At 57.9% G+C, this 22,096-nt stretch overlaps 1 protein-coding gene across 4 annotated transcripts in view; it reads left to right on the top strand.

Moving 5' to 3' along the window:
* Nucleotides 1-22,096, top strand: part of Kcnab2 (potassium voltage-gated channel subfamily A regulatory beta subunit 2) — an 84,991-nt gene that overhangs the window by 57,555 nt on the left and 5,340 nt on the right. For all 4 annotated transcript variants that reach the window (XM_076863417.2, XM_076863416.2, XM_076863420.2 and 1 more), the window contains 8 exons: nucleotides 3,889-3,932; nucleotides 4,640-4,677; nucleotides 10,891-10,970; nucleotides 13,545-13,589; nucleotides 15,386-15,430; nucleotides 16,154-16,197; nucleotides 16,991-17,077; nucleotides 20,810-20,895. In XM_076863417.2, coding sequence (XP_076719532.1) covers nucleotides 3,889-3,932; nucleotides 4,640-4,677; nucleotides 10,891-10,970; nucleotides 13,545-13,589; nucleotides 15,386-15,430; nucleotides 16,154-16,197; nucleotides 16,991-17,077; nucleotides 20,810-20,895 — 469 coding nt within the window. The remainder of the gene's footprint in view (nucleotides 1-3,888; nucleotides 3,933-4,639; nucleotides 4,678-10,890; nucleotides 10,971-13,544; nucleotides 13,590-15,385; nucleotides 15,431-16,153; nucleotides 16,198-16,990; nucleotides 17,078-20,809; nucleotides 20,896-22,096) is intronic.

The raw sequence follows: 22,096 nt of genomic DNA, 5'->3' as shown, positions 1-22,096 counted from the left end.
CAGAGAGGCCAAGTAAGGGCTCTGGTCCCGGGGTTTCCTGGAGAACATGTTCTAAAACAGGAGCCAGGGTCAAGTCCACTTCTCAGTAACCAGAAAGTCTGTCCCGGAGGACGATAATCTGGACTTGTAGCTGGTATTGGTAACAACTTGGAAATTTTGAGAGTCCCTCCCAATAGCTGAGATGTGCAGCGCAGTCCTCCCCACAACCAGAGCCTGGCAGGTGGACTTGGACGTTCAAGAACAGTGTTGTCCGATCAGAGACCCCTTGGGATGAGTCCAGGGTGACAGAGCCTGTGCTCTTGTCCCAGCCACCTTGGGTCCTGGGAAGGGTGAAGGTTCTTTAGTGGACCTGATGGGTCATGGAGAACAATCCAGAATGGACTTCTCTATTCTAGAAGCTCTAGGGTTTGTATCTTCTGTTAAGTGGGGATCAAAATCTAGTTGTAAGTAGAATACATATATTTTAGTGAAGATGCCTCTTATTTGATGTGACTTTTAAGTTAATGGGAGATCTCCAAGAGCCTGAGTGACTGTGTGCATGTGTGACCCTGTGTGTGTGTGTGTGTGTGTGTGTGTGTGTGTGTGTGTGTGTGTCTGCAGATGTGTGTTCCTACATATATGCACTTTCTGGAATCAGGGAGAGTAGGACCGGGCTGTGCAGGGTCTGCAGCCTGGGGATCTGGCCTCAAATCCCAGCCCCAGCCTTTCCTAGCTTCTAGATCCTGCTTCTCCTATGGAGGAGCAAACAGCCTTCCACACAGCACAGCCTGGTGAGCTTTGCCTGGGGGCGTTGGTGGAGGGAGGTGGATTCAGGTCTGTAGGATCACGAGGCTTCCTAGCTGCTGAAATGGGAGTGGGAATCCAAACCATGCCCCCTAAGGCCTCTGCTGAGCCCCTTTTCTACGCAGCCTATGTAGCCTCATGAGTCACCCCACCAGGCCACAGCCTGGGTGCAGGTGGGGGCAGCAGGGACTACAGCAGGGACCAGGTACTGGCCCCGGCCCCAGTACCCCTCACCACCTCCCTGGGAGCCTGGGCCTCCCCCGTGGCTACTCCAGGCACAGCCCACATGTGTTAAGGGACCCAGAGGTGACCAGCACCAGGTGCCATTCTCACCAGAGGCCCAGCGGTACTCAGTGCGGCCGTGAGAGCCAACCCTGGAGTGAGGAGAGGGGCAGCCCTGTGTCCCGAGGGGCTGAGCCGGGGCTGGGCTGCTCACCCCGCGTCGCACCCACATCTTCTGCACAACCCTCCCTGGAACCTCCACTGGGCAGGAGACTGACAGGCCAGCGAGACGCCGTCGGGAAACTCTGTCTGCCTCACTCCTCAGAGCAGCTAACCCAGGCCCGAGGCCCCGCTTCCACCTGGCCCCATCTGTCCCCCACATAGACCCTGAAGTGGCAGGTCCTGGGCTCCTCTTTTTAGAAGACCTGTGATCCCCTGGTTCATTCCAGCTCTGGTCCTGGGGGGCCGGGGGCGCAGTGTCGGGGTGAGGCCCAGGGAGACGCACTGGTGCTTTCCCTGGTGAAGTCCTCAGGGGCCTCTTTTCCAGGCCTTTTGAGCCTGATTAACGAAAACCAATAGTATCGTGTTTAGAGGTTTTGACCAACTATCTTATCATATGTCAAGCGTTAAGTAGGAAAAGAAATCTGTAGCGAATGACGTTCATGTCTCCAGTTTGGAGTGGCAGCGACACAGCAGCCCCGGCCCGGCTGGCGGTGACTGTAGGCTCCGCCCCCACTGAGCAGCTGTGTGCGGAGCCCTCTGCCCGGAGGCCCCCCTTCCCTCTCATTGCCTCTCTGAGGCCTGGCAGCGGATGGCAGAACTAATACCATCATGTTAACGGGGAAACGAGTTGAGCGGGGGACAGCGGCCTTCCGCAACGTCCTAGTTTTGTTCATTTATTCCTATGGGCGGAGAGGCCACCGAAGAGCAAACTCTCTGGGTCCCCACAGGGCACAGGAGGAAACTCTGGCCCTTTCAGGGAAGCTGGTCCCTTTCATGCCAAACAAACGGGAATCGATGAGACACGGAGAGCAGGGGCACACCTCCCGAAGCTGGGGCGACAGTGCCTCTGCTCTCCACCACGGGCCCAGGTGGGTCGGCCTCGCGTTTGTTGTCCCCACCTGTCTGTGGTTAAGCTGCTCCATCCTCCTGAACACAGTGTGTTCCGGCACCGGAGGACCTGGATTTGGATCCCAGCGCTATGCCGGGTGGAAAGGTGGCCAAAGAAGGTGCCTAAAACCTGATCTTCAACTCAGCCCGGTCAGAAATTGCCCCCCAGGGTCACCTGGGCAGGAGGTTTTGAAAGGTGGGAACCCCACCTCCCTCTACAGACCTGGATTGATCTAGGCTGGGCACCCAGTGGTGTCCAGAGCTCCGGGGACACCCAATCGCTCTGAGTACCTGGGCCTAGTCCCAAGGAAGATGTCTGCAGCCTTTGTCTGTTTCCACAGGGGTCTGTGATCCCCAAACAGTGAGGAAAGTTTCACCTGGTCATCATGCCCCTTCTAGCAACCTCATTGTGCCCACCACTGTGAGGTTAGAGTGGACACGACTCCGTAGACCTGGCGCCTCTTTGCAGCGGCCCCAGACACGTGGCTGTAGGTTGGCTCATGCGCCAACACTGAGGGCACTGTTAGACAATGCGGCCGGTTCATAGGGGGAACCCGAAAACTTCATCTCCCTTTTCAACACGGTTGAACACTTAGCTACTAATCCTATTTGAGTTTTCCACTGGGGGTTTTGTACAGGGAAAATGCCGCCCTCCTCCTGCATGCCGTGCCGTCTGGGAAGGGAGACGTGCTGGTCAGATGTGGGTCAGAGTCCTGTGAACCCTGCCCCAGGCACACACGAGGCCTCCCTTCATCCTCTCAGCAGCATCTGCGCCCAGGTTGCATGGGAAACACCAGGCCCCGGCTGTCACCTGGCCAGGAATCAGGGAGGGGGCCTTCCTACCCAGCCAGTCTGCTCTGAGCTCCCGCTGCCCCCCAGGCTCTCCCATAGACAGGTGGGGGCCGGCCAGGTGTGGCCATGATCTGTACTGAGGGGATCATGATGCCTCACAAGTGAGGCAGCTGCCAACGTAGAGTGAGGACCACCCACACTGCCCCCGGGCTCCCGACTGCCGGGGCAGACACATGCCAGTCCTCAGCAGAGGGCTGCCACCTCCACAGCCTCCTATGGGTATTAACGACAGCCTGGATATTAATGTCCACCATTCCCATAGGATCCTGGTGGACCCCAATAGGCAAGTGCCTTAGTGGGCCCGTGGCTGAGCCCAGGGCCATGCCTGGGTGGGACGTGTGTTGCAGGAGCAGCCAGGACCTGGCTGTGATGAGGACAAAGCTAGAACCTGCCCTGCTAGGGAACCCCACTCTCCCCCAAACCACTTGCCTCAAGGAAACAGGGGGGACTGAGCCTAGCCACATGGCCCAGGTGAGGAGGGACTAACACCTCTTATCCTGTCCCTGGAGAAAGGAAGTAAGGGCCCACAAAGCCACAGATATGGCCAGCTTCTCAGCAGGGAACCCAAGAACTCACCAAATCCCCCGGGGACCCTGTGGGTGTCCAGGTCCACATCACACTCTGCGAAACCAAGCAAGACATGGCGTCGTCATCTGCTCCTGGGACGGCACTGCAGCCTGTCCCCTGGCCTCCAGCACTGCCACCCCAGCAGTGTGGCAGAGCCCGCGGTGGGCCCAGGGCACAGCGGGCACTCACCTGCCCTGGGGTGGGTGAGCAGAGGCCTCCCTCCGAATGCCCGTACCTCCCAGGGTTAGACATGTGTCAGCTGGGCTGGGAGTGCACAGGGGTGGGCGCTGGACAGTGGGCCTGGCTGGTGGCACCCTGCTCTGCACAGGACTCACACGCTGCTTGTTTTTTTAGGAACCTGGGCAAGTCCGGCCTGCGGGTCTCCTGCCTGGGGCTCGGTGAGTGTGGGGGACCCTTTATCACCAAGGAGCAGGGCTGCGGGAGGGCCGGCCCTGCCCTATCAGGGGAGCTACACACTGGACCAAGGACTGGGGAGTGGGGCTCAGTTGCCCCACCAACCAGGAGGATGGGGGACCGAGAGACAGCCGTAGCACAGGAGGCCAGGGGATCCAAGGCCCTTGGCACCCACGTTCCACCCTGCACCAGAAGATCAGAGCCACTCCTGGCCCAGGCACCCTTCCTTCTGGACCCGCTCACTGTGGCTCCCCCACGGGGGGCTGCCCATTTGCCCTGTTTCCAAATAAGAGCCCTGTCATGAGTGGGCAGTCCTTCACCTCCAGGGTGCACATGGCATGCCCCTTTCTTCCCCAACCCCACTTTCCCAGCAAGAGCAGGGACCCACCCGTTGTTGGGAGACCCCGCATTCAGCTCCCGCAGCAGCATGTCCCTGGCCAGGGAATGTTTCGAAGGCCCCAGGTCTCCTGGGCTCGCAGCTGCTGTCCACCTGGAGACTGTTGACCCACAGTTTGAATGCTTGCCCAGAAGACCAGGTGTCCACACACACAGGGGACAGGCTCACCCAGAGCAGCGTGGCTGCCTGTGCTGCCCCCGACCCCAGCCCTGCAGTCTGAGGTCTGAGCGATCCCTGGAGGGTGGGCGGCTCCCTGGACACTTGTCTGACCTAAGCCTGCGGGTTTCCTTCTAGGAACATGGGTGACCTTTGGAGGCCAGATCACTGATGAGGTAAGATGGACTCCCCTGACCCCCAGTGCCCAGCAAGGCCTCGCCCCGGGCCTGCTGCCAGGTCCCCTGCATGAACATGAGCATTGTTCATGCAGCTGCCACAGCAGCCTCCCTGTGTCTGTGGTGGAGAGGCCCTACCTCATGAGACCGTGAAAAGTTGAGCCAGGTGGCAGTGGCCAGGGAAGATGCCACATCTGGTGCCACCACCTGCAGCCAGGAGCCTGGGGGCCTTCAGCAAGCCCCCAGCCCCCAGGAACTCAGGGACCTCACATGCATGACACACTCCCCAGGGTCAACCCTGAGAATCCAGAGACAGCACGTACTCGGAATTACAAAGTCGGGTGCGGGTCTGAGCTGCCTCGGCAGAGTGCACCTGCTTGGGTTTGAAATGTCAGAACGTGTTCTTCACAGTCATTTAAAAACCATCTTCTGCAACTTCCTGCAGGCTGAAGAATCTGAGCAGATCGACTCTTTACCGAGATCCCGACACACATTTCCCGTAGCTGCTTGTCACATTCACGCCCACGTGCTGGGGCTTGTGTCCCCACCACTGGGGCCCCCGGGGGATGCTAAGGAAGGGCTCTCCCGAGAGCATCATGAGGTCCCTCGGAAGGAGAACGATGTGCTCCCAGAGGGGTGCACTTCTGGGTGGTAGTGTACATGGAAAGACAGTGGCGCTTGCTCAAGGTGCTCTGGGCATCTGCACCAGATGCATTTGTCCCCTTCACCCTTCTTACCAGTATGAAGGCCACATTTAAAAATTAGTTTATTCGAGACCCCGTTCACTGTGATTTCAAAGGGAAAGCTTTGCTTCCATCAAATCCAAGTGCACAGTTTGTTTTGTTCATATTTATTTTTGTGACAGTAGCTGGTTATGAAACGATTTGCCTGTGCTCTGAGATTGATGGGTACAGGCCTTCGGGGCCAAGTCAGGAGTTTCTAAGGCGAAGGGCCTGGCCTGAGCTTGTCAGATCGAGCAAAAATTGGAGTCATGAGGCCATGTGTGGTCTGCTTGAAATAAGTCCTGCCTGATCCGCCTTGGGTCCCTTTTGGTGTTGTAACTGAAATAGTGGATGGAAGAGTCCTGTAGAGGGGTGTGATTTGTCCCCAGACAGGGCTACCTACCTGCATGTGGCTTCCCTGTGGACAGACATGAACGCCCACTGGGTGACTTCTTACCAAGCGGTCAGTTGCACTGAGGAACGTTGATGAATAATCTGATGGCAGCCCCAGCTGGCTCTGTCAGGGACACAGCAACATGGATAAAGACATTGCAGGTCATCCCTAGATGACCATGCTGGGAGGACAGGGGCCATAATAGATGATGGACTCAGGGACCTGGAAGGTTGTGGCAGGTGAAAATGCAGAGTAAAGAATAAGAAGAATTCTGTACTAAATCCTACAGTTAGTGTCCAAAATGAAATCAGTATGCCAGGTGTGGAAGGCCCCTTGGCTGCAGTCCTGATGGGGAAGGCCAGGTCTTTGTGCTCCAGGCTGCTGCCTGCTCGGTTGGAGCCAGCCAGGAGGTGAAGACCATCCTGGACTGAGGGTTCTTTTTGTATGTGTGTGTAATTTTTAATTAAATAGATGAAACATAAGTTTACCACTTAACCCTATCTAAGGATACAGGTCCGTCCGTGTCTGTAAGTGCATTCACATTGCTGTGCAGTCCTCACCACTATTTCCAATTTTGTTTTCATGACCCCAAGCAGAAGCTCTGTACCTTTAAGCTGCTATACCCAGACCCTGTCAATCTCTTGATCTACATCCTGTCTCTGGAGACTCAGCCATTTTTTTTTTTTTTTTTAAATTCCAGTGTTGAGGGTTGAGCCCAGGTTCTTGCACAGGCTAGGCAAGTGCTCTGTCACTGAGCCACATCCCCGGCCCCTCAGCCTATTTTTTAAATAAAGTTTTAATGACACATAGCCAGGCACGTTTGTTTACCAGTTGCCTGGCCTACTTCTCACCACAAGAGCAGAGCCAGTACCTGCCACAGAGACAGTCGTGGCTCTTCATAGAGCAAGTTTCATGTCCCTTGTTTGGTGAGGTCACAGCAGCTGTCTGCTAGCATCTCCGGGGCTGTTGTGCAGACAGAAGCTCAGAGCTGTCCCGTGCCCACCGGGGAGGAGTGCCAGCAACCCTCACACGGCACGTTGCAGAGCTCACAGTTCACAGGACACGGGCTGCTCTCATAGATTCTCACCAGAAGCCAGCAAAGGAAGCAGACGGCGCTAGCGGGTCTGACATCACGTGTCACGCGTGAAGCCACAAGGGTGGTGCCAGGGTCCCTGCCTCCCACTTGATGCCCTTTCTGCCACCCTGCTCTGCCCCTCAGGGGCCACAGCATGCTGTGAGGAGCGCATGTGCCAGACAGACTGGGCAGCAAGGACCTAATGAGAGCTGCAGCTGGACCTTCACAGTTATGACCCCACTCGCGGCCTGGTGGCCCAGGGAGGCCACGTCAGTACTCCCATCTTATGGGAGCCTGATGTGCGCCAGTGCCGGAAGTCACATGTGGGCCCTCAGCCTTGGCACCTGTGCCCAGCCCTGATGTGACTGTCCTGGGGCTGGGATGACTCCTGTGGGATGACAACTCTCTGGGGGAGGGTGGCAGGGAGGTGGCCTGTATGTCATCCTGTTCAATTTCTTGGACTCTGACCCTGGAAAGAACTAAAAAGTCACAAAGCAGAGGCTCGGCTTCCTACAGTGGGATGCAGGACCTGCCAGAGCAAAGGGCTCGGTGCCTGCTACCCGCTACATTAGCGCTGTGGCTCTGTAGGGGAAAGTAGAACCGCGTGCGAGCCGGGGAAGAGAGGCGCCCAGACCACAGCACAGCCCTAGAGAGCCCTGGTTTCCTCCTCCTCTTGTCACCCAAGGGGCCATCCTGGGCCATTGGGATCGGGGTTTGGACTCTTCTTTCGCTGGGAATGGTGAAGTTAGGGTTGGTGCCCCTTTGCCCAGTGCTCTGCCTGCTGCTTGGAGCCCTTGCCCAGTGCCAGGGGCAGCAGCTGGGCTAGGATTCCTCCTCTGAGGAGGGGACTAGGCATGTTCGTGGTTAGCTTTCTGAAGTCTGGACCATCGGGCCTCTGTTCTTGGTCCAGGGAGGAGAGGAGGAGGCTGTCCTGCACTAGGCAGAGCAGAGCCAGGAGCAGCCAGGGCAGTGAGGAGGGGGGAGTGACCACTCTGAAAGCCACCCGAGGCAGCTGGAGAAAGGTGCCCCACAGCTCACAATCACTGAGCACCTGCCAAGAGTCAGGTACCACCCTCAGGTGGCTCTCTAGCAAAGGGACAGACGCCATAAGGAAATAAGCACATCTCTGTCTCTGATGGTGAAAGGTGCTCTCTGGAGAATGCATGAGTCCCTGGTGGCTGCTGTAATGAAAGACCCCCAGCTGGGCAGCTTAAAGCAACAGAATTGATTCTCTCAGATTTCTAGAGGTCAGAGTGCAAAATCAGTGCTGCTGAGCTAAAACCAGGAGTCAGCAGAGCTGAGCTCCTTCTAGGGATTCCCTTGGGGGAGAGCCCCTCCCACCTCCAGCTCTGCTGGGCACAGGTGTTCCATGTCAATATCCCTCTCCTCCTCACACAGGGCACCTGTGATGGCCTTTAGAGTATACTTAGATAATCCCCGTCAATGCCCCACCTCAAAATCTGATGTAATCCCCTTGAGAAGTCCCCTTTTCCACAAAAACTAACAGGTTGCTGGACCTGACACCTCTGGGCAGCCACTGTGTAGTAGACCCCAAAGGAGGGGAAGCACACAAAGAGGGCTGGGGTCGGGGCTCCTGCAGGAAGCAAGAGTGGGCATGAGATGACGGGAAGAGCACTCCAGAGGACGGTGGGCAGCCAGGGGAGCCCGGAGGTCGGCCCTGAGGGCGGTGCCGGCAGGTAGGCGCAGGGACTCTGGCTTTGATCATCTGTGAGACAGAAGCCACTGGAGGGTTTTGGCAGCAAGGAAATGTGACCTGACCTGGGTCTAAAGCCCACTCTGGCTGCTGCCCAGGGAGTGGCCAGCCGGCGGGACTTCTTAAGTTGTAACATGCCCCTGAGTGCCCTGGGATCCACTTATCGAAGACCCTGACGGGGCTGCTGTATCCGTGAGGCATCTGATACACAGACGCCCTTGAGCCACAGCAGAGGAGAGAGAAAATAACCCAGCAAGCAGGACATCCGTCGATAACTCCACCGATGGCCACATGGCCAGTGGGCTTCCGGACCCACCCCCAGCAGCTGGCTGACGGGCTCTGCTTTGGGCCGCACACACCTGAAATGTTTTGGGCTCACTGCTGCTTTTGAAAAACAGTAGATTTGACCAACCTTCAAAAACCCTGGATTTTGGGCATCCCTTGAAAAATCAAGGCACCCGATAGTGCTAGGCCCACCTTCCCAAGGACAGCACTAGCCATGGGCCCTGCCCCTAAGTTCCTTCAAGTGGTGTCCCACCCAGCAGTCACCAGCCCTCTGTCCTTGCTCCCCACACCTGCCTGGCTGCTGTGACTCTGAGCTCAGTATTGAGAGAGGCCCTATGTCCCCACCCTTGGCTGACTCCCCGTCCTACAGGGGTTGAGGGCCACTGGGAATAACCTACCTCATCATGGGCTGCCCGGTGCCCCAAGCTGGTGAGACACTTGGAGGGTCAGCAGAGTCCAGGGGACACTTCTCTCCTGAACCTTGAAGGGGCTGGCTGTCCTTTGCAGATGGGCTCCCGGCTCCTCAATTCCCAACCGCGCCACTGCCGCCGTTTAGTCTTTGCCAGTGGCCTGAGCAGCAAGCTCTGGTCTGCAGGTTGGATTGGGCCGCCATTTGTCAATCCTGCCCCAGAGAGGGCTGGGAGTGTGCTGCATTGGAGAAACACCAGCCAAGGCCGCTCTGGCTCTCAGCTCCGCCACATAGTAGCCGGGGGCTTCTGTCTCTCCACCTGCAGTACACAACAGCATGGTCGTGGGCGGAAGGTTCCCCGAGACAGCTGGGCACGCGGCCGGAGCTGTAAGCAGAGACGTTCATCCCACCAAGACCCGTGGAGCTCCTGTCAGCTCCTGGGGCCGCCACAGCCGAGGGGCTTAGAATAGCAGAAATTTATTCTCCCACAGTCTGGAGGCCAGAAGCCTGAATCAGGTGTCAGCAGAGCCCTGGTCTCTCCAGAGGCTCTGAGCGGGAATCTGTCCTGTGCCTCTTCCAGCTTCCGTTGGTTGCTTGCCACCATTGGTGTTCCCTGGCTTGTAGACACACCGAGCCAGTCTCTGCTCTGTCACCACGTGACCTTCTCTGGGCTTCACGTTCACTTCCTGTGAGGATATCAGGCGTACTAAACTCAGGGCCCGCCTTGGAGCAGCATGAAGTCATCATAACTAATTGCATTCACAAGACCCTATTTCCAGATAAGGTCACCTTCTGAGGTTCTGGGCACCTATTGAACCCAGCCTACACCCTGGGGCATCCCCAATAGGTAGTGTCCCTGATCTCAGGAAATTCACGGCCCATAGGCTGCTTCTTTGTCCACTTTACCTTCATCTTGAAGGGTCTGTAACTGAGAGCTGCCTCCCCATCCTGCGGCAGAGGAGGACGGGGAGAGAGGGGAGGACGGGGAGAGAGGGGAGGACGGGGAGAGAGGGGAGAACGGAGAGAGAGGGGAGGACGGAGAGTGGGGAGGACGGGGAGAGTGGGGAGGACGGGGAGAGAGGGGAGGACGGGGAGAGAGGGGAGGACGGGGAGAGAGGGGAGGACGGGGAGAGAGGGGAGGACGGGGAGAGAGGGGAGGACGGGGAGAGAGGGGAGGACGGGGAGAGAGGGGAGAACGGAGAGAGAGGGGAGGACGGAGAGTGGGGAGGACGGGGAGAGTGGGGAGGACGGGGAGAGAGGGGAGGACGGGGAGAGAGGGGAGGACGGGGAGAGAGGGGAGGACGGGGAGAGAGGGGAGGACGGGGAGAGAGGGGAGGACGGAGAGTGGGGAGGACGGGGAGAGTGGGGAGGACGGGGAGAGAGGGGAGGACGGGGAGAGAGGGGAGGACGGAGAGTGGGGAGGACGGAGAGAGGGGAGGACGGAGAGTGGGGATGGGAGGTGGGGGAGGAGGCCATCTAGATCCCAGGCACCAGGGCCTAGGCACCAGGGAGGCCAGTCTCCCAGGCCACAGGGGTCCTGCTCTGGAGCCTCTGAGCCCTCCCCTGAGCTGGCAGGACAGTGCTGGATGTGAGCGACTCGGTTTCTCTCTTCAGATGGCAGAGCAGCTGATGACCTTGGCCTATGACAACGGTATCAACCTCTTTGATACCGCTGAAGTCTACGCAGCTGGCAAGTAAGTGTCTTTTCTTCTGAGGAAGGTGGCCCAGGGTGTGTGGGGGGGGGGCAGCTCTAGCACCCCTCTCACCCTCACGGTGCCTTCCACCTCACTTCCTTTCTAAGTTCCCAGTGACCTTGGGAGCTACTTTTATGGGCCCAGAATCACAGAGCACTTGGGCACCGTTTGCTTGCTGAGCTCCCTGGTGCGTGAGCACTGAGGTGACCGAAGTCCTTCTGGTGCCAAAGACACTGTGCCGGGCCAGAGCTACGATTAAGTTGTTGTCCTGGGCTCTCCACATGCTGGTGACCTGCAGCCAGCCCCACATGCCTGACATTTTCATGTCTTAATGATGCAATTAGGGCGCCGGCCTCTCGGGAGCGGGAGAGAGCAGGGCTGGCCCGTGCTGTGGGAAGCGCTGCCCGTCTTGGCAGGGAACTTTCCTACTCAATTATGTAAAAGCTCAGCCCTCTTCAGCCAGAGCTGTTGGCTTCAATTTTAAAGACTGGCTGTAATCAAATCATCCACTCCCCTGCATCGGGTTTCCAAAAGTCAGCTTTTGTTTGTGAAATCATTTGTTGGCTCCCTGCTCCCTGGTCGTCCTCCCCAGTCCTCCCCACGGTGGCTCCTGGCTGGGGCTGTTGGCTGTGCTGACTGCAGCCCTGACCTGCTGTGCGCCATGGCCAGGGGGCCAGCACCTGCCTCACAGGGCTCAGATTGCTTCGCGCTACCTGCAGTGGGGCCCCTGGCACCAAGCGTCAGGGAGCACAGCTGGGCCTTTGCTGGAGTCCTGACCCAGGACTGGGGAGCTGACAGCTGGGACCCCCACGCCTCCTGCAGCCCCTGTCAGCAGCCCCTCCTGGGCCACGGCCCTGCCATAAGGCAGCAGCAGCTCCCATCAAAGGGGCATGCTTCCCAGACAGAAGATGAGCTAAGCTGAGGGTCAAGGTGCCAGATGCAGATGCCCAGCCCTGGGGCATCCAGTCCTGAGCCTCTTCCTTGGCCCAGCTCCTGCCTGGCTTCTGCCCACAAGGGTGTATGGGAGGCAGAAGCTCCCTGCAGCTTCCTCTAGTTGCAGATGGCCCAATCCCTGTGCTCCACCTCCCAGCAGCCACCCTGCTGAGGGCTGTCTTCAGTCTCTGTTTAACTGGACACCAGGGGCAGCATGCTGGGGCAAGCACGTGGGGGCCTATGCAGCCTCAGGCCTCTTGGAAGCCCTTTGCTAGAAACTGAAGATTCCGAGAGCACCTTCTTCTCAGGGTGCCATTGCTCTGGAGACCCACCTCTGCCAGCCACTGCAGCTCCTGCTCTGTCTAGCCCAGAGCAGAACCTGCCTGTCTGCACCCATCAATGCTCGGTGTGAGCAGCCACCCTCAATGCACAACATTGAATTCCAGGGACAGAACCAGAGGAGTCCCTCTGGGCAAGGGGCTAGGGACAGCTCCTGCGGATGGTGGGCCAGAGCTGCCCCTCCTGCAGATGAGGATGGACATGCACCTATCTTGCTTCTCATGCTGACACTAATTTGGGTGTTTCCCCGAGAGCCAAAGGATTTCTATGCCCACCCCAACAAACACACACGGATTCAAGTGTCACCAGATTGTTAGCTTGCAGGCAGGACACAAACAACAGGCCTTGGTTAGCCCACCGTCTACAACACAGCTCTGCAACCATGTCCACCCTTCCTAGTCCTTTGTCTGACAATCAGGGACCGCGGAATAAAAGAGGCCCAGGGATGAGTGGATTTTCTGTGCATCCTGACCATAAATGAAGAGCATGCAGAATGTACGCTAAACAGCTTGCAAATTAGGGCCCATTGTCTCTGAGTGGATGACTCAGGCGCTTTGATAATTGGAATGTAGCACTGGGCATGGATCATTCTCCGTCTGTTGCTTTTGCTCAGAAACATTTTGCTACAAGCAGAAAGTTCTTAAAAGTTAATCCAGCACTGCTGTGCCAAGTGAGGCTGGAACAGCCCGCTCCTGACCCCAGCTGGCCCGAGTTTGGTGCAGGACCAGGAGTGATGCCAAGCAGAACAGAGTGCTTGCCTTGCCATGTCCCTGTTGTTCATAATCAGAAAGCAAGAGACATGCAAACACACACGTGTTCACACTCGCACGCCCACAATCTGTTAGAAATACCACCACCACCAAAGACATGTTGATTGTCTCTGAATGCAGAGGATGCATCTGATGAAAAATTCACCTTTTAAGCATATATCCGTCTGCACATTTCACCCATGTACCATGGCCAGGTGTTTTTCCCAGTGAATTCCAGACAACCAGGGAAATGGGATGCTGACTTTGATGAGCCGGACATCGGCTCCTTCCTTCTCTGCAAGGTCTGGGGCTACTGCTACTTGGATGTGCACCTGAGGGAGGGAGAAGAGCTACTCCCAGCCAGCCCCGGGCAGCGCCAGACCCTGCTTGTGTCTGGAATGAGCTGCCAAGTCAAGGTGGCTTTTATAGCCTGGCTCTCTAGGCCTTGTGGCAGTTTCACAGAGGGGACCCGTGGTTATTGTCCCAGCAAGGCTGGGTTTGATTTCCCCATTCTGCAGTGATGAAATCCCCTGGTCTGTCTCTTGCTTTGCAGGGCTGAGGTGGTATTAGGAAACATCATCAAGAAGAAGGGATGGAGGTAATTACTCTCTGCACACACAGGGAAGGAGGGGAGGAGAGGCAGATGTGCTCCCAGGTGCCTGGCTGGGTGGATGGGCCACTGCATTGCAGTGGGGAGGAAAGTAGAGGGGGTCCGTTCTTTCCTGCTGACCAATGTATTGCCCCAGGGCAGTCTTACTAAGGCCTGGAAGTCCCCCAGTTTTTCTTGCTGGGAAGGGAGAAACGTCTCAGAAGGGAGCAGCCCAGGCTCCTCCAGGGGAAGCAAGTGTTCATACCCTGAACATTCCGGGCCAAGACCAGGGCCAGGGCCAGGGCAGGGCCAGGGCCAGGGAGGGCCTTGCGGGTCCTAGGTGAGTGTGCAATTCAGTTCTCTGAGGGGTGGAGGCAACGCTGCTGGAGAATAGTGGAGTGGAGGCCGGCTGTGTTGGCCACCTGCCCTAGTGCCACTCTCCACATTAGTCCTACCCCACCCGCAGGGGTTGAGAGGGTAGGCCCCAGATGCAAAGCTATGAGAGCTGCCCTGGTGGCCAGGGTACCACAGAGTGAGCAGCAGTGGAGTGTCCAGGTGCAAAGCCTCCCTCCTCTTCAGAGGAGCCTGGAGGAGAGAATGGCCCCACCCTGTCTGCCTCCACACCTCTGGTGCTCACTGTCCCCATCTGGGAAGGGACCAGGGTCCAACCTCCCGGCAGGCTGTCCTGAGTCTGTAGATCATGGACCCAGCCAGTGCATCACTGCCCTGCGGACTTGTCCCTGAGGGGTGACAAAGCCCAAGCCCAGAGGTGGCAGATCGGGCCTGAGACCCTTCTCAGGAGTGACCCCCATCCACACTCTGGGCCTCAGCTACCTCTTTTTGTTTTTAGAAACTTGAGCACTTTTAAACCTGGGTTTTCCCTCCTGCCCTCCTTTCCCACTTGCCACTCGGAATATTAGTGCCATTTGTCAGGCAGCCCCCACCCCACCCCACCCCACCCCACGTGGGTTTGTGACACCCACCTCTCATCCATCCAGTTGCTTCCTCTCAGCCCTGACTGATCCCCATGAATTCCTGTGGCCCAGTCATTCAAGAAAATCTCACCCGTATCGGCACCCCCAGTGGTGTCCGGGGAATCTCACCCGTATCAGCACCCCCAGTGGTGTCCCGGGAATCTCACCCGTATCGGCACCCCCAGTGGTGTCCCAGGAATCTCACCCGTATCAGCACTCCCAGTGATGTCCCGGGAATCTCACCCTTATTGGCACTCCCAGTGGTGTCCCGGGAATCTCACCCTTATCAGCACTCCCAGTGGTGTCCCGGGAATCTCACCCTTATCGGCACTCCCAGTGGTGTCCCAGGAACACACACAGGTGATGGCAGGTCGTGACCCCCTGGCTGCGGGCCAGGGTCACAGCTACCAATGCTCTGGCTGCAGAGGAGGTGCCTTGATGTGGCCGGGAACAGCTGCCGGCCTCAGAGGCCCCTCCCAGGAGTAGGGGCACAGGACACACCTGTCCAAACCCTCGGAGTCCTGTGTCCCTGAGAGAGGGAAGGGAGGAGTTCGCTTCTCAGCCTCCACCTGGGGACCTGGCCACACTGGGGCCCCGCTGCCTGAATACAGTTCTGGGTGGTTATTTGCAGCAGGGCTGCCTCCTGGCTCTGGGGGAAGCCCTGACCCTGAGACCCCAAGCCAGCCATGGAGAAATGCCATTTCACACCAGGCACCAGGCACTAGGCACCCAGGTGGGAAGGCTTTTGAGGATCCCGCGTGGCAGCTGAGAGCTGCCGGGGTGAGGGAAGACTGGGTCCAGTAACACCTTCTCCTCTCTCCTGTCCTGCAGGCGGTCCAGCCTCGTCATCACCACCAAGATCTTCTGGGGCGGAAAGTAGGTGCAGCGCACAGGAGGCTTCCTGCCGGGGTCCTGCAGCCGCAGCCCCATCTCGTGCAGAAACCCGACTTGGGAGGCTCTGGGGGCAGGGGACAGACAGTTCGCCTTGAGGAGGGAGGATGTGTGGGCCCCGTGCAGTGTCCCATGCCCCATGCCCCACACAGCCCCGTGCAACTGGCACCCCACCTGCCTCGGGACATCCAGCCCAGAAAAGCAGCTTTGGCTGTTTGTCTTTTGCTCAAATCTTCTTTAATTTCTATTTATACTTCCATGTGGTTTTGGTTTTATTTTTATCCTTTCTGATTATAAAGGTAATATCATAAAAATTCTGGAAAACAGAAAATTTGTGAAGTGTCCTATCCAACCCAAATTCCCTGGGCCACCCGTCACCCCACCATACTCTGGGCATCTGGCTCTCTATTCTCTGTGAGGCTGGACAAATTCCATCTCATAGGAATTAGGAATGTAACTCATTCTTAATTTTTAAAAATCAAAGCCAAACAGAGGTCAAATTTAACACCAAACTCTGGAGGCCAGGACACCTCTCCCCCAGCCCCAGCCCCCAGGCTTCCACCTGAGCCCGTGGGAACTCTGCCCGTGGCTTTGGACTGCCCCAAGGGCCTAGGCTCGCAGCATTTGCTGACCTGCTTTCTCTGCCTGATACTGCATCCTGAACTTCTTCCCCAGACGGCTGTGACCTCACATCTACTTGTTTTTCAGAGCAGAGACTGAGAGAGGCCTTTCCAGGAAACACATCATAGAAGGTGAGCAGGGGCTCAGCCATGGGCCCCCAGGCCCTCGTGTCCCTCCCCTGGAGGAAGAGCAAAGACACACAGTGCCGTGGCCCCAGCTGTCTGTCCAGCAAGGGGCCCAGTCCAGGGCACCCAGAGCTCTGGTCTGACCCTCTCCTTCCACCCCAGGCAGGCACGGGTGGACCTGGCATTAAATGATGGCAGCCCTAGGGCTGGGCACAGACAGGCCAGGGTTTCAATCCAATGGCCTCAAGCAGGGCCATCGCTTCCCCAAGCCCCTGTCACAGTGTCTGCGAAGCCAGGCCAGTGCTGCTGGGATTGCTGGGCATCCTTGGGAATCCGGAAGGACCCAGGGGTTGACAGAGACTCGCAGCCAGGGCTCAGCTCACAGGCACCAGAGCAAGGGGCCGGGGCAGGGGCTCAGCCTGCTTGTTAGGGTCTTCAGGCCATGGAGCCAACATTCTCCCTCCTCTAACAACCGCAGCCAGGCCCTGGTGCCGAGCCGTGCGGGAGCCGGCATGTGCACCGCCAGCTCAGTGTTCCGAGCCTCCTGGTAGGGCTAGCTGGTGCTCCGCGCAAGTCAGACCCCACGGGCCTTTTGTGGGGAAGATGGCAGATGCCCTCCCCTCCTCAGCTCTGCCTGTCATCCCTAGGACCCCCACAGCAGAAGAGCGGGACCCCAGGGGCAGGTCTTCCTTCAGCCATGGCATATTGGGCCTGTGGTTCCTCTGCTCCACGTTCTCCTGAGTGGAAGGACCCCCATTCCCTTTGGACTGTGCCCCCACTTCCTCCTTTCCTCCCCCAGGTCTGAAGGCCTCTCTGGAGCGGCTGCAGCTGGAGTACGTGGATGTGGTGTTCGCCAACCGCCCAGACCCCAACACGCCCATGGAAGGTACGTGCTCCCCGTGGCGCCGGCCAGCGGGCGCGGACCACAGAGCCGCGGGTGCGAGGGTCTGAACTGAGGCTCTGCAGACCACCGCTCGGCCCCACGGGGCTCCCAGCCAGGCCTGGTGGGGGGCGGACAGGCCTTCCCAGCCACCAGGCGCACACTGGAACCTCCAGGCCGAGTCCACCCGTGCTGGGTCCGTGCCAACCCACGCCTGGCTGCATTAGAACCGTGCGGAATGTTCTCTCCTCTCTGCTGTGGGCATTTTGTCGCAGTGAAGCGGCAGCATGAGGTCTCTGGCAGCGGCCGCCTTCTTTCAATCTGGTTCTGCTGGGAGGTTGTAGGGTCTTCTGCTCGGGGGATGAATTCTTCCCCAGAGGAGAAAGTACATTCAGTGCTTTGGAGGCATCTTGGTTTCTTTGCGTTTTTATCCCCTGGACTCCTCACCCTCGGCCCTTCCAGCTCCCACCTCTGCCCGGGCATCTTCTCGTTTGTGCTCTGCCGCTTTGGGGACTTGGAAATTCAGTTGTGCTGGGACTATTTCTCTTCCTTTGTGTATATACAGCATGACTTGTGTGTGTATATAATTTTTTTCTTTTAACAGAAGGATTCTGCACAAAGTGATTTGTGGTCCCCTCCTTGTGCCCTTTGTCACGCCACGCCTCCCGTGTTCCCACAGCTGTAAACTCGGTCTCTTTAAATCTTTCTTTTATCACCAGGGGACCCATTTAGTTCCTCCAAGTCAAGGACATTCATCATAGAAGGTACACAGTGCCCTCAGCCGGCCATTGACTCCTGTGTCCGAGCTGCATTTTATGAGACAGTGTTTTTATTTACACAGCTCTCTGTCCCCCATGACAAACTTCTCCATAAAATGCATCGGGGGAGGGGGAGCGCCCTATGAGGACACCTCGCAAGTGAAGGAAAAGCAAAGCGGTGTCGGAGCCCCTCGCCCCCACCCACACTGTCACTTCACCCTTCCCTCCGTGCATGTCCCCCACCCCGCAGCCCTGCTCGCACTGCTGTGGTCTGCGGTGGCCAGCTGTCTCTGCCGGGGCCCCCTCTTGAGCTGAGAATGTGCACTCCCCACCTGGAAACCTGACTTTGGATGGTGCTGTGGGGAGGGTTGGGGACACCAGGCTTCCACAGAAGCAAACCCATCGGAGACCCCAGAACATGAGGCCCCAAGAAGTCCTGTCTCAGAGCTCTGCAGCACCCTGGCTCCTTGTGAGCGTGCTGGCTGCCTGTGGCCACCAGAGGCCCCTTGACCGGCTGAGCCACTTGTCCTCTCACCTTCTGGCCAGACGTCTCCATGGAGATGGAGCCATTTTCTTCCTTGAAGTACACCTACATGAGCCAGTGGGATTCTGAGGCCCAGGGCAGCCTCCAGCATGCTTGGTCTCTGCCCCACCTCAGCTAAGGGCCCCGGGCCCGGCCCTGAGCACAGGCCTTGGCCTCCCTGGGGACTGGGCAGTGTTCCACACTGGAAGGCTCCTGCCTGCCACCTGGTGTGCCACCTGACCCCTCCCATGTATTATTTGTGATGCAGCAGCGATGCCCTGGGTTCTGGCAGCAGCTGGAAGGGTCTGGAGCCTGCTTCTGTCTATTAGCATTAAATATGGAGGAGAAGGAAATCTTCCCCAATCGCCCATTTCTGGGCCGCTGACATCACACCTGTGCCTGTGCTCCTGAGTGTGGGTTCCACACCAGCCTGCCTCTGCCCAGATCCTCTGGGGAGCCCAGGGGCCTGTGCCCAGGATCCCTGCCTCTGGGGACAGCCAGTCTCACACAGACTCCCCCCAGGCGAACCGGCATGGAAAGGGCCTCATTGGGCACCACATGACCTCCCTGGCTGGGATCATCGTGATCAGAGAGAGCTGTGGGGGAGAGAAGGCCAGGGCCCAGGCTGGCCTTAGGAGTCCTTTGGCTTCCCTCCCTCTGGCATGTGGCCCCAGGCCTTGGCTGAAGAGTCAGGAGTGCTGCTGCATGGTCACAGGTACCCCGAGAGTGTTTCTAAAAGACCGAGCCTGGGCTAGATGGAAAGGTCCCCTGGGACCAGCTGGACCTCCTCCAGGCTCTCCAACCAGGCACCACCCTCCTGGGTCTGACATGCAGGTGGCCCCCAGGAGAGCCCCAAGAGGGCCCCAGAGAGGTTCAGACTCCCCTCCCAGCTCCCACCCTCCAGGATGGGCCGAGAGGATTCCCAGGAGCCACAGTCCCTGACCTTGGAAGGAAAGAGAGGTCAGGGCTGGGCCTCCTGGCTAGAGGTGACCCTGCTAAGACCCCAACCCCGGAGCCACAGCTACTTTAGCACCAGCACTGAGAATGCCCTGGGTCCCCCCTGGAGCAGACCTCGGCCAAAGGAGTACTTAGGGACCCAGGGTGGACAGGAAGTGACACCAACTCAGGATAGGCAGGAAGCAGCACTGCCACCCTGCGCCAGGGAGGATGCCTGTGGGCCTGTGGCCACTCCGAGGCGGAGCTGTCTGAGCCACCTGGAGTCCCCTGTCCTCCCTTCCTTCCTCTCTTCCCCCTTTCCTCCCTTCCTCCTCTCGTACCTCTGGCCATCCCCAGGGACCTGGGCTTTCCCTTCACAGTGGGTGCTGAGGAGCAAGCCGCTCCCGGAGATGGGTCTTTCCAGGGCGGATGTTGTGGCTGTGTGTTTAGAAACACTTGTCCCCCCGCTCCCCACGCTGCCTCTGGTGGTCGAACTTGCAAGCACTGTATGGGACCTGTGAGAAGCCCAGGAGCGGCCAGGCCAGGGGCACCTAGAAACTCTGAAAACTTTAAGCTTGGCTCTGTCATAAAGACTGCAACATCCCCAGGAGGCCAGAATGCAGAGGGGGCCCTAGGACCAGCAGATTCTTAACATCTCAAAGACTTTTTTGAATCGTGGGCAGAATCTCACGCTGTCGGGAGACCCTTCCCCTCCCTCATTTAGAAGGGTGGCCTGGTGCCTCTGCAACTCGCTCCTTAGGACTGATTTTGGCTATCCAGGACTCATGACCCCCAGAACTCCTGGAGCTGCCTAACTGTTCCCCTCTAGGCCTGGGCCCCTCACAGGAGGGGCACTCAGACCCCTGTTGCCCTGGCACCATCCAGTGGAGGGTGGGCCTGGGCAGTCTGTGCTGTTGGGGGCCTGGGACTGGTCCAGGCAAGACTCTGCACCTGCCCTGGTTCTCCAAAGCACAGGAGGAGCTCAACCCTGCACCCCACCTCGTGGAACCATGCAGGGTCCCAAACTCTGTCCCTGTGCCTGCAGACGCCATCATTTCCTCTCCACAGAACTCTCTAGATTCCCGTAAGACTGCAGTGTCCTGCAGGAGGCCATAACAGGCAGGACATGCTTACTTCCTGTGCCTTTGGCCAGTCTCATCATTAGCTAAGTCGTTCACCTGGCCCTTCCTGAGCAGCTGGGGTCTCCAGCTCTTCCCCAGACTGGAGCTCCTCCCCTCCCCTGCTCCTCTCCATAGCACATCACATTCCACCCATGACCCTTGTTTCAAAGAAACCGGAAGGCCTGTGACTAGAGGGAGAGGTTGTTTTCAACTTCTCGGATGGTGACTCACTTTTTATCCCTCCTGGACCCCCAACCCCAGCCTCGGAGCCAGGAAGTACACTGCTTGCAAGACGTCTCTGCAGCCCACCCCCCAGCTCCCTGCCTGTATTTGCAGAATGTCCCCAGGCTGGGCTGAGCCCCCAGCTGCCCCCACCTATGTTCTCCCTCTCTCATGACAGAGACCGTGCGGGCCATGACCCACGTCATCAACCAGGGGATGGCCATGTACTGGGGCACGTCGCGCTGGAGCTCCATGGAGATCATGGTAGGTGACACTCAGGGTGTGCCGTGGGGCGGGGCTCTTCCTGTGCTATAGAAAAGGATCTATGTGCCTTTGGTCCCTGAGGAGGGGGACATATGGAAGAGTGTGGGGGTGATGCCCACAGCCCTTCTCTAAAGGGCCTCAGCTGGAACCACAACATTATGTGATTACAGATGCTGAGCCCCTGACCTCAGTCCCCCCACCTGTTGATCAAGCCTGGTAGCATGGCCTGTCCCTCATGCACCTGTTTTGAGGACTCCGAGAGAACCTGTGTGATACTCTTAGCAGAGGTCCTGGATCCCAGCAAGTCCTCAACGATGGCACTACTAGCCACTGCCTTGGGCTCTGACACTGTTCTGGGTGCTCTTAGATTTAAGAATTTTCTGGAAGTTAAATCCCCTTTAATCCTTATAAGACCATATGACGTGCTACTGTCATCCCATTTCTCAAATGTGAAGATCAAGGCACAGAAAGATTAAGTAACATGCTCAAGGCCACACAGCTCAGGTTGAGATGGGTGCTCGGGCCATCAGGCAAAGCCTGGGCTGCCTTAGAATGTGATTTGGCTGTCAGGACCCTGGGCTTCCATCTCTTAATCCACGCTGTTTCCCCCCTCACTCGCATTTTCTGGAAAGAATTTCACTAGCTGTCATTTCCCTCCATGGGAACCATTAGAGGCGGAAGGTAGCAGAGGTTTCTTGGTATTTCTGCAAATACCAAGAAAGTCAGCATGGTACCCTCTTCTCAAAGCTTGCAGGGAGAGTGAGGGCAGAGGCCCTGGGGTCTGCATCTTCCTGGGCTGACTTGCCCCAGCCCCCAGCCCCACTTCCGGCCTCAGCCCATTCAGGCTGGCCTCCCCATATCCAGCCTCCCACTCCGAGTCCCCGGGGCCTGCTTCACGGGACAAATCCAGCAGAGTTTCCATCCCTAACTGAACATAGCTCGTCCTCTGTGGTGTGCCCTCAACGAGCATGCCCTGGACACTTTCCCAGCCAGCGCTGGGCTCCAGGAGGTGTATCATCAACCCATCCTGCAGATGAGAAGGTTCAATGAGCCTCAAGCCCCAGGAGACAGGGCCTCTCAGGGTGGCAGCCAGGGCTCCCTTGCCAACCTGTCTAGAGGCCTTGGCCAGGGCTCATCCCATTGGAGAGGGGCCCTGCAGGGACCGACCTGGAGTCTGGTCCTGGAAATGGACTGCTATAGC

The sequence above is a fragment of the Callospermophilus lateralis genome, chromosome 7 (genome assembly GCF_048772815.1).
Source record: "Callospermophilus lateralis isolate mCalLat2 chromosome 7, mCalLat2.hap1, whole genome shotgun sequence".
Lineage (NCBI taxonomy): Eukaryota > Metazoa > Chordata > Mammalia > Rodentia > Sciuridae > Callospermophilus > Callospermophilus lateralis.
The sequence above is the reverse complement of the archived record's forward strand: the minus strand, read 5'-3'. Positions and strand labels throughout refer to the sequence as shown.